Below are 12209 nucleotides of genomic sequence, written 5' to 3' on the forward strand. Positions count from 1 at the left end.
TGTGGCAAAGGAACTAACTTTTTGTCCTGAATACAAAGCGCTATGTTCTGGGAAAATCCAACACAACGCATCACTGAGTACCACTGAGTACCAAGAATGGTGGTGGCTGCATGTTATGGGTTTGCTTGTCATCGGCAAGGACTAGGGAGTGTTTTTAGGATAAAAATAAATGGAATAAAGCTAAGCACAGGCAAACTCCTAGAGGAAAACCTGGTTCAGTCTGCTTTCCAACAGATACTGGGAGACAAATTTACCTTTCAGCAGAACAATAACTTAAAAGACAAGGTCAAATATACACTGTAGTTACTTACCAACATGACATTGAATGTTACTGAGTAGTTCTGACTTAAATCGGCTTGAAAGTCTATGGCAAGGGTTAAAATGGCTGTCTATTAATGATCAACAACTAACTTGACAGAGCCTGTAATCGGACCCACAAATGCTTATGCTCCAGATACTCAACTAGTCTAAAGAAGGCCAGTTTTATTGCGTATTTAATCAGAACAACAGTTTTCAGCTGTGCTAATTGCAAAACGTTTTCAAATGATCAATTAGCCTTTTAAAATGATTAACTTGGATTAGCTAACACAACGTGCCATTGGAACATAGGAGTGATGGTTGCCGATAATGGGCCTCTGTACACATATGTAGATTTAAAAAAATCTGCCTATGTAGATAAAAAAAGAATCTGCCGTTTCCAGCTACAATAGTCATTTACAACATTAACAATGTCTACACTGTATTTCTGATCAATTTGATGTTATTTTAATGGACAAAAAATGTGCTTTTCTTTAAAAATAAGGAAATTAATAAGTGACCCCAAACTTTTGAACTGTAGTGTGTTTAATGTTTCATTAATTAAAAAAAACTTCTTCCACTTTGACATTAGAGTATTTTATGTATCTGTTGACAAAAAAATTAAAATTAAATATATTTTTTAGCAACTTTGTAAAATGTGGAAAAAGTCAAGGGGTGTAAATACTTTCTGAAGGCACTGTACTGTATATACTGATTGTTACAAGCAAAACTACCAAAACTATTGCTGATGGTGAACCTGAACAATCAAAATAAAATCGAATGCAAGCACCAGTCAGCATGTATAGCCAGATGAGAGTTGTCTCCGGTGCTACTTTTATTCCGGTAAAACACCATTTTCAACAGTGCATTTGATTAAAAATAACCTAGCAAAATACATTGGTTGTCACTCAACTAATAAAGAGCAAGCCATTTTACAAACATTTGAATGCTGAAGGTGACACGCAGATGTGCCAGATCAGGAATAGGCCTACCTCTCGTTGGTGATCATGCAAAGCTTGACTAGGCTACTGATATTGCCTGGGGTTGTTTGGCATGCAAAATGACTTGTAGATCAATGACTGGCAACACAAATACATGCTTAGTTCGACACTGAAGGAGAGGACACAGTTGTCACAAAAGATGAGGTATTTTCAGAAGGTAGAGCAAGAGTCATTTGAGCAAGAAAAATGTGTGAACCGGCATTTGTAACGTTTGAATTGATTTCGTGACGGAAGCATGCTACATTTGGATCAGTTTGGGGTCCCGCGGACCGATGCAGCCATATCTTAAACATTTGAACGGGGATCGATCATATCTGTGAATTGTTACATCCCTAATCGCCCCACATTAAGCTTAGGCCTGCTTTTTTATTTTCTATTTTACAAATATATAGCAAATAAAACTATTATTGCTTTGTGTTCAATCTGGAGCCACAATATCCTTCATAGAAGTATTTAAACTCAAGCTCTGACTGCGAGAAGGGTGCACTTGGACTTTATCAGTGCTAAACTAACTACTGAGGGCTGTTTCAGTTCAGGGCTTTTTGCCTTTCATTAAAACCCATATTGATTCCATTAATTGGCCAAATTGGCTTACAGGTCTGCAGAATGGCTGATCAAAGAGGCAAGAGAGTAGCTTTCACTCCCCACTGTAATTACTCAGCAGAGTGGTTTAAACATTGTGTAGCAGCACAGCGGTAATATGTCCCAGACTGGACTCTCCAACTTGGATTGGAGTCACTGCAGTTTTAATGACTGTCCAATTAAGATTTAATTGGAAACCCTTTATAATCTGAGAGCGCCAGCCAAGCTGGATAAGGAACACAGCGAGACAGCCGGAATAATCACTTATCACGATGAGGCCCCGCTCTACACGGCAGGCAAGACACGGCCCTTAATACGCTACGCTGAACTCCCCGCCCAACTACAGTTGTCCTGGACTGGATAATGCCAATTGACAAACGTGCCGATCTTTGGAAAAAGTTTTGGAGTGAGGCGGTGTATCTAGGGCATTATGATTCCTCATGGTTGAGCTTACACATTGTTTTATCTCAATCGAAGGTGTAGTCTCTTGAAAATGTCAGCTAACAAATGAACATCTCGGGCAGGGACTTCCCACCTCAGTGCCAATTCACCCACCCCCTTCTGAACCCACCCTCTCCTGTGGGTGATCGGTTTTCCATTAAAATTATAAAAATACATAAAATTCCATGTGAATTCACAATGCATAAAATGGTTCTAATGCGTATGGTGGTCCTATTGCGTTTAAGTTGATAACTAAGTGGCTCGGGGAACAAAACATCGATATTTTGGGTCCATGGCCAGGAAACTCCCCAGACCTTAATCCCATTGAGAACTTGTGGTCAATCCTCAAGAGGCGGGTGGACAAACAAAAACCCACAAATTCTGACAAACTCCAAGCATTGATTATGCAAGAATGGGCTGCCATCAGTCAGGATGTGGCCCAGAAGTTAATTGACAGCATGCCAGGGAGGATTGCAGAGGTCTTGAAAAAGAAGCGTCAACACTGCAAATATTGACTCTTTGCATCAACTTCATGTAATTGTCAATAACAGCCTATGACACTTATGAAATGCTTGTAATTATACTTCAGTATTCCATAGTAACATCTGACAAAAATATCTAAAGACACTGAAGCAGCAAACTTTGTGAAAATTAATATTTGTGTCATTCTCAAAACTTTTGGCCACGACTGTAGACGGTCTGACACCATTTCTTTCCCTATCCGTAGAGTAGAACAACCGCTGCGGCTGTCCCTTCAGGCTAGGGAACACAATCACCAGCTAATATCATTAAAAAGCTATAATGACTTTGTCAAGAGGAGGAAGTTTTCGTGAAACATAAGAGACATTAATAGAGCTTCCCAAAAAGCCGCTGCTCGTTCCAGAGCAGTCCCAAAACAAGACCCGCATGCCAAACCACACTCAAATCATTATCACATTGTTACACCATGGATGGAAATGATCGTTTTATAGCTGGCTAACTAGGACGTTTAGTAAAACTGAAACGTTAAATAATAGGCAGCAACTTGTCAACCAAAACAAGTAATCTGTATAAAGCCCAAAACAATCTTGACAGTGCAATAATATTAGCAACATACAACCTGACAAGATTCTACCACCATGTACCATTAGGACCAAACTTTGGTTTGCTGTGTGCGTGCCAAGCCTCCACTTCGTGTCTCTGCTGTATTGAGATATCAGTGTGAAGCTGCATCGTGACGTCCCTGCCCTGCCTGCCTCTCTGTACCAGTGTCTGGCAGATCAATCAGGGACAGGGAGACAGGCTTCTCACTGATATAGTGGATCTCTGTGGCCACAGCTCAGCATACACCACCCTCGCTGTGTCAGCCAGAAGCCCCTACATCACCTCAGCTCAACTCAGACCGGGGAACGCACACTGACAGCCACGCTAAAAGGAGACATACTCTCCACATTGTTCATGGCACAATAAAACATCAATCAGGAAGAGTGCTGTCCTATTGATCCCTCATGGACTACATGCACAATCCAACCATCCCAGCAGAGATAAATAAACCGTTTAGGTTAGTATGTTGTGTGTGTATCTCTCACTCACCAGGCTGTCGAGGCCTCCGCCCAGCAAGTCGACAGCGCCCATCTGCATGGAGGAGACCTGGGGCACATTGACGGGGGGACCCAGGTTGAGCAGGTCTCCCAGCAGGTCTCCCTGGGAGGGGATGACTGACTGGGCCTGTTCAATAGGGACCGCTGGCCCTGCGCTCACAGGGCTCTCGCCTGTGTCAATGCTGAGAGGTGGGAAGAGAGGAGGGCTCAGATATACAGTATTTAATGAATATTCTATTTAATTTATATGGGGGAGCAGATCTTGGTATTTGTGTGTAAGCAATGATTGCCTATGTGTTGTGCTAGACGGAGAGGGACGTGTTGTTTGGGGGTTAGGTGAGTGTGTCTTCTGGGACTTTGTTAACTGAGTAACTTCCTGGTAACTGTGTCTCACCTGCCGTGCTGGATGGGCAGGTGCTTGCGATGGATGCCGTGGCTGCCCTCCACGAAGGCGTTGGGGGGCTTGTGGTAGACGGAGGCCAGGGAGCCAATGTGGCAAATGAGCTCGTCCAGCAGGGTGGGCTCAATCAGGTCTGTCTCTTCCGAGATCAGAGGCTTTTCAGACAAGACCACCTCCTTGGCCGTTACCGGATCGGTGGACAGCAGGCGCCAGTAGATGTAACCCCTGTCACGCAGATCAGGGTTGTCGGAGTCCTAGGAGGACACAAGGGAGAGGAATCATAGTTGAGAATAGATATTGGTGAGTTTAAGTTTGGGACAGTTTGAAAAAAAAGAGTGAGAAGTGTTGGTGTGTGTATGTGTGTGTCTCACCTGTGTGGCCAGACTGAGGACCTGCTGCACCAGCTCCTGAGTCTCAGAGGGCTTCTTGAGGAAAAGCTTGACGATGGCTGTGAGAAGAGTGAGCTGGACCTGAAACAACACACCCCCAAGGCTATGAATGGTCTGACCCAACCTCATACCTGCTCCAATAGTGAAAGAGGCTGCCAAACCCAGTTAATAAAGGTTATTACTGTTAGGGCTGGACCAAATCAACTCCTAGCCCCTATCCCTAAGGCACATGTGTAGATATGAAAGGCTGACTTTAATGAAAGTAATATAGCAGGAATTACAGACAAGGGCAAGGTGGATCTATAACCATATCCAATCCAGTCTTTGCCCTAGTTTAATTTCTGTCAGGGTGTAAAAGTCCCAAACGCATCATCCAGGCAATCTGGCATTAAGATTGTCAAATGAAACCAACAGATTTATATTAACTGTCCTGGGGGTAGAGGTAGATTAGAAACTGGGCAACTGACCTGGGGCGCTCCGCTCTGGGACAACTGACCTGGGCGCTCCGCTCTGGGACAACTGACCTGGGCGCTCCGCTCTGGGACAACTGACCTGGGCGCTCCGCTCTGGGACAACTGACCTGGGCGCTCCGCTCTGGGACAACTGACCTGAGCGCTCTGCTCTGGGACAACTGACCTGAGTGGTCTGCTCTGGGACAACTGACCTGAGTGCTCTGGAACAACTGACCTGAGTGGTCTGCTCTGGGACAACTGACCTGAGTGCTCTGGAACAACTGACCTGAGCGCTCTGCTCTGGGACAACTGACCTGAGTACCCTGGGACAACTGACCTGAGTGGTCTGCTCTGGGACAACTGACCTGAGTACCCTGGGACAACTGACCTGAGTGGTCTGCTCTGGGACAACTGTCCTGAGTACCCTGGGACAACTGACCTGAGCGCTCTGCTCTGGGACAACTGACCTGAGTACCCTGGGACAACTGACCTGAGTGGTCTGCTCTGGAACAACTGACCTGAGTGGTCTGCTCTGGGACAACTGACCTGCGTGCTCTCGTCATGGAAGCCCTCCAGGAAGCTCTCCAGCAGCTCGTCGGCATTGTCGATCCTCTCAGCGTACTCGCCCACGATCCAGATCATGGCGGCACGCGCATCCGGCTCGTCCAGAGAATCCAGGTTCTCACACAGTGTGGCGATGATGCTTTCATACCTGAGCAGAGAGAGAAAGTATAAAGGGTCAGGGTATACACTAGCGTCTGTCTGGGCCTGGGGATATACAAAGGTCTTGTATAGACACAGACAGGGGCAGTATAGCCCCTACTGAAAAGCAAAAGACAAGAATGAGGAAAGAAATCCCCAACTTCATTGATTATTATCGGGGATGGAGGGAAAAGGACACGTACTTGTTGGGATATTTGCGGAAGATGTCCCTGATGACCACGATGGCCTCCTGCACCACATAGTTGACCTTGGTCTGGATGAGGTCCAGCAGGGTGCTCACACAGCGCTCAGCAGATTGCTAAGAAGGAGACAGCAGGAACAGAGTCAACACTGACCCAAAACTGATTTTTTCACAGTGGCCAAAGTACCTCGTTTAAACTCCTTCAAACAACTTTATAGGATTGGATGGCACTTTTATGGAACAGCTATAAAATCTGAAGTTCAGATAGACATTGATCAGAGATCCTCTGTGTGTCCATCTATGATGGTGTCTCAGATTCCAACCTCCACTTTGATGGCACAGCGCCCGATGGCCCTCACTGCCTTACGCACAAAGTCAACGTCTACCTCGGTGGCATACTCCTTCAGCTCAGCCAAAACCTGGGGAGAGAGCAGGGCATATGAGTGAAAAACATCACACACCCACGGTGGGAGGACATGCAAACATCTTGACACCATAAGAGAATGGGTTGAGGAGATAAGGTTGAGGTTAGTAAATTGTGTACACACACAAGTGTAAGCTACCCAAGGCCAGTCAGAGAAGCTACCAAAGCCTCCCTCAGAGATGGTGTTTATCCAGGGAGTGTGTCTCTGTTGGATTGTAATGGCTAATTTACAGCAAGGTTGTCCGAGCCTGCCTTAGCTGTCAATCACGCTGACAGCTATCTCGGCTCTTCACAGCGAAGGAAGCGAGCACATCCGCTATCTAAAACGTGTGTTCATTAAGGCATCGTCTGACAGGAGCCGCTAAGAGCACCAGATAAGACTGATTAGGAGTGAAGCATTGGGATATGAACGTTTCTGTTGAAATTAGTCTTCAATATAGAGGTGCGGCTGAACAGATGGATGCAAGTCGGGGTTAGAGTATACTATGCTTTCTGAGGGCCATGTTGTTATGTTAACAAAATGTTATATTTCTGGGGGGCAATACCATTATTATAAGTCAAACATACACAGTACTGAGCTAGCTTCACCAAAATGGTACAACGATAGTTTTCTGTGTAGAGTGACTAGGTATATAATGATGTACAGTAAATCATGAGAAATTAACACCCTAATATACAATGTGTGAACAAAACATTAGGAACACCTGCTCTTTCCATGACATAGACTGACGTCACTTGTTATGTTCACTACAATCAGTGTAGATGAAGGGAGGAAATAAGGATTTTTAAGCTTTGAGACAATTGAGACATGGATTGTGTATGTGTGCCATTCAGAGGGTGAATGGCCAAGAAAATATTTAAGTGCCTTTGAACGGTAGTAGCATGCACATTTTGACAGATGGAATTGCATGACTTTTCACCAAATTTCCATGACCAACAATTGGTGGCATCTCTATTTACGTATAGAAAAGTGTGGTATTGACACTGGGAGGCTGCTCTCTGATCCATGTACCATCTCCTGTCATTGAGTAAGGCACTTAATCCCCCACAAAGTAGAAACCCTGCTAGGCAACTGTATAAAACACCTGTGGTCAGCCCTCAGTGTGGAGAGCTACTGGGTGTTCAGGAATAAAAACCTGCAGGAATAAAAACCTGCACAACAATTAGTTCTCCTGGAGGATGGTTGACCACCCTTGATGTGAAACATAGCAACATTACAAATAAGTTTTATGCCTTTTGAAATCATTTGCTCATTCAATATATCAAAGATCAACTGAATATTGTAGGCTACAAATCTTTTTATTTTCTAGTTTAGTCATAATTATCTTAGCTACATTTGCAGGCTGACTATTATCTATTGTGTTACAATGTCCCATACATTGGATTCTCAAATCAACATGAAGAATCTTTAAAACAAGTTTTGAAGCCACATAATCCAAATGAAAGGTTGCATCTAATCTTTATTCCTAAAAATAATGTTCACGATTCACAAATTATTATTTTGACTGAACCAAATCCCAACTAATACAATGGCGAAGTGAATTGTTTGATTCGTCAAAAATAATGCTTTAAATGAATCATATGAATCGTTCAAAAAAGTAAATAAACTTTGTATGACCTTATTTGCGAGTGTCGGTGGAAAGTGTTTTGGGACATGACGAAAACATTAATACATGCTAAAAAATAGCTTAATAGTTAACTAGAGGGTACAATATATATTTAGAATTGGCTACCAAGTTAATCTGTTCTCTATCATATTTTATAGGCCTACCTGCTGACGCAATGTCTGACTGTCTCTCTGTCCTTGAGCAACGGCCCACTCGTCTTGCACTATGCAGGTGCACTAGTGACATTCCGATCCTGGCTGATATGCTGATTCTATTTGATTGATAAAATATTTAACTGTGCCTAAATAAATTACATTAAGAGAAAATATTCAGAATTTCCATGACTTCCAAAACATTTCAGATTTTATGACTTTACAAAACTTTTCCAGGCCTGGAAAACACCATTTAAAAATCCCATCACTTTTTCATGATTTCATGAAAATACGAACCCTGGTAGGTGCCAGGCGCACTGGTTTGAGTGTGTCAAGAACTGCAACGCTGTTGGGTTTTTCACGCTCAACAGTTTCCCCAGAGTATCAAGAATGGTCCACCACCCAAAGGACATCCAGACAATTTGACACAACTGTGGGAAGCACTGGAGTCAACATTGGCCAGCATCCCTGTGGAAAGCTTGACACCTTGTAGAGTCCATGCCCTGACAAATTGAGGCTGTTCTGAGGGCAAAGGGGGGTGCAACTCAATGTTAGGAAGGTGTTCCTAATGTTTTGTACACTCCGTGTAGACTTCTATTGACTGAGGTATAGGGTTCCATGAATGGTACCTGAGCTATGTTGGCCTGGGAGGCCAGGCGAATCATGATGTCCAGTTTCTCCAGTTTGACGTAGATGGGGTCATTGTACTTGACAAAGAACACCTTGATCTCCTGCTTAAGGATCTCAGGCCTAAAGAGTAGAGATGACATGTATTATAGGAACAGAACATCTATCTATCCATCTGGTCCTGATCTGAACCCACAGAGCGAGGGGGGGGAAGGGTACATAGGAAGAGACATTCTGTCATCTAGTGGCTAGGAAGTGAGGATGGCACCAAACTAAAACATGGTGCCAAAACATCTTAACAAAACAGTCTTATCTAACATCAAACATTCCATATCACTGAGGGATTCATTTAGAAAGGGCTAAAAACAAGGGATAATTAACTAGATTCAGCCGCGGGATGATATTTTCTTGAGTGGATGGTCAGGGGGCCAGAACATAATTACACTGCAAATTGACTGCAAGAAGCCCAAACAGATATAATATTTAACTAAAACATAATAATTTCAAACCTTGCTTGCATTTGTATATGATCACATATAGTATATATCTTTGTTATTGGTGGGAATACTTTGGAACAAATTTCCAAAACTAAAATCACAGATCTGATTTGCTGGTCCTTTATGTCCAACAATTAAAAAAAAAATACACTTAACAAAAATAGAAAACGCAATATGCAACAATTTCTAAGATTTTACTGAGTTACAGTTCATCTAAGGAAATCAGTCAATTGAACTAAATGCATTAGGCCCTAATCTATGGATTGCACATGACTGGGAATACAGATATGCATCTGTTGTTCACAGATACCTTAAAAAAAGTTAGGGGTGTGGATCAGAAAACCTGTTATGCAGCGTGACATCTCAGAATACATAAGAGTTGATCAGGCTGTTGATTGTGGCCTGTGTAATGTTGTCCCACTCCTCTTCAATGGCTGTGTGAAGTTTCTGGATATTGGCGGGAACCAATCCAGAGCATCCCAAACATGCTCAATGGGTGACATGTCTGGTGAGTATTCAGGCCATGGAAGAACTGGGACATTTTCAACTTCCAGGAATTGTGTACAGAACCTTGCGACATGGGGCTGTGTATTATCATGCTGAAACATGAGGTGATGGTGGTGGATGAATGGCACAACAATGGGCCTCAAGATCTCATCACGGTATCTTTGTGCATTCAAATTGCCATCGATAAAAGGCAATTGTGTTCCTTGTCCGTAGCTTATGCCTGCCCATACCATAACCCCACCGCCACCATGGGGCACTCTGTTCACAATGTTGACATCAGCAAACAAAATCTGGTTGACTCTGTTCCAGCCCTGATCCCTTGGGGGCTAGTCTAGGCTACAGAATGATTTTCAAATTGGTAGGGCTATGTTTCTCTCTTGTCCATAAAAATACTCAGATATCAGTTATATTAGCTTAAATATTAAAAATGGATATTATAGCTATATCAAGTGTAGACTATTGTTATTTAATTTTGATCATCTGGGTAAGTACATTTCCAACCTTCTTCCATTAGGCTAATTTTCGACAAAAAAGAAATGACGGGATTTCACTTAGTATCTATAGTATAGCCTGCCTTATGTTGAATGAGAAAAAAACGATGGCTGACTAGATGGGAAAGAAATCATGTATATGCCTGTTTGGCAGTTCTTCGGTTTCAGGACGAATGATAAAGGTGAGCGAGCAGACCTGACCGAAGTCACTTGCAGAATACGCAAAAAGATTATCAGGGCAAAGGATGGATAACTGGCAAATCTTTGTCAACACTTACAAGTCCATCATCCTCCTGAGTTTGCTATGGGGCAGAAAAGGTGAACATCCTGATGTTCCTTGCCAGAAACCTTTAAATAGGACTAAGACATGGTAAAAAAAAACAACTAGACCTAATGGTTCTTCATTGCACTTTACTTAATTTTAAAATGTAGCCTATATTCAAATCCAGATTAATCTTATTCAAAAGGATAGGCAAAAATATTCTGTCAAAACTTGAAAGACTTATTTGCACTGTTAGGTTTTTTGCACTCATTTAGGTTATTTTCATACTTATTTTGTAAGTTGTATGCCTATATTTAGGATTTGTACAGTTAGACAAAAGGCATATCCTAATAGGCCTATTAGATTTTTGCCTATGCCAATGTTCATTTGTTTTAAAGTGTAATAAAGAATATTATAAATAATCATTTGTTTTGAATATTTAGAATGTTTATAGTTCGATAGGCAAAAGGCATAGCCTAAGGATAATAGGCCTACTCGTTTTTAACCTAAGTCAATGTTCATTCAGGTATTAAAAAGAATGTTATAGGCTAAATAATAATTTGATTTAGCTGATTATTTTAGACTTTTATATAAATTCACAATTTGTAAGCTATTCAAACTAAAGTGAGGCCCACACCGACTCATCATTTATTTTATGTTCCCTCTTATTGAAAGTGCTGCTGTGGGAGCTTATGCCCGATTGCCCGTAGCACAATTCAAGGACATTAATAAAGGCTGACAATATTAGTTTAACTTGTAAAAGCAACATTTAGCCTACTGTAACTTTTATTGAAGTAGCCTATGTGTAGGCTCTAGCCTATTATTGGCTATTTGGTTTGCAAGGAGGAAGTTTCCGACAGCACAATTTATTTTGTCTACACTTTGGTCAACTTCCTTTCGATTAGTTTATCTTGCAATTGTTTGTTCTCTCTCTCGTTATTACTATACTATGTTTTTATTTAGGCTATTCACAAACAACTTTCTGAGATGGAACTCCGTTACGCCTAAAGATTCATTTGATGGTTGATAATGAAATAGTATGCAATAAATAAGGCCAACAAGTCACATTCTATTTGAATGGGAATTGGGGAGAAAAAGTGAAATTACGATATTAAAACAATAAGCCAGACAACGGAGTGTCCGTTGCAAAATGCCCATGATCCCCCGACATTAGAGTGGGGGAAAAACATGTTAGGCCCTATCTGACATTTTGCGCTGCCTTGGTGCTCGCTGCTCTTTCTACAATCTACATTGTTCTCTTGCATTATGTTAACAGTCTAACTACAACATATGTACTGAAAATGTAGGCGATGGAACAAAGATAAATGATATAAAGAATGATAGTAAAAAGCTCTGGAGTAACTTAAATTACATTTTAGGCACAAACGCTAACTCAGCTCGATCCTTCATCATAACAAAACCCTTTGATATTGCCAACCACTTTTTAAACTTGTTTGTTGACAAGATGAGCAAATTTAGGGAATCTTATGAGTCAGAAATTGATGTTCATATGATAAGGAAGATAAACAAAACATTGCAGAGAGCATATCCAACTGACAATCTCTCAGAATTTCTTTTTTAACTATTAAAAAGAAC

The 12209-nt window shown here is 41.9% G+C and overlaps 1 protein-coding gene across 4 annotated transcripts in view; it reads right to left on the reverse strand.

The window, feature by feature from the left end:
• The window catches only part of ap2b1 (adaptor related protein complex 2 subunit beta 1), a 69765-nt gene that overhangs the window by 52439 nt on the left and 5117 nt on the right, over positions 1-12209 (reverse strand). For all 4 annotated transcript variants that reach the window (XM_014197175.3, XM_014197174.3, XM_014197172.3 and 1 more), the window contains exons 8-14: positions 8859-8979; positions 6370-6465; positions 6048-6163; positions 5689-5854; positions 4673-4771; positions 4296-4555; positions 3894-4083 (exon numbers count right to left, since the gene is read on the reverse strand). In XM_014197175.3, the coding sequence (XP_014052650.1) occupies positions 3894-4083; positions 4296-4555; positions 4673-4771; positions 5689-5854; positions 6048-6163; positions 6370-6465; positions 8859-8979 (1048 nt within the window). The remainder of the gene's footprint in view (positions 1-3893; positions 4084-4295; positions 4556-4672; positions 4772-5688; positions 5855-6047; positions 6164-6369; positions 6466-8858; positions 8980-12209) is intronic.

Source organism: Salmo salar, chromosome 04, assembly GCF_965601325.2.
Source record: "Salmo salar chromosome 04, fSalSal1, whole genome shotgun sequence".
Classification (NCBI taxonomy): domain Eukaryota; kingdom Metazoa; phylum Chordata; class Actinopteri; order Salmoniformes; family Salmonidae; genus Salmo; species Salmo salar.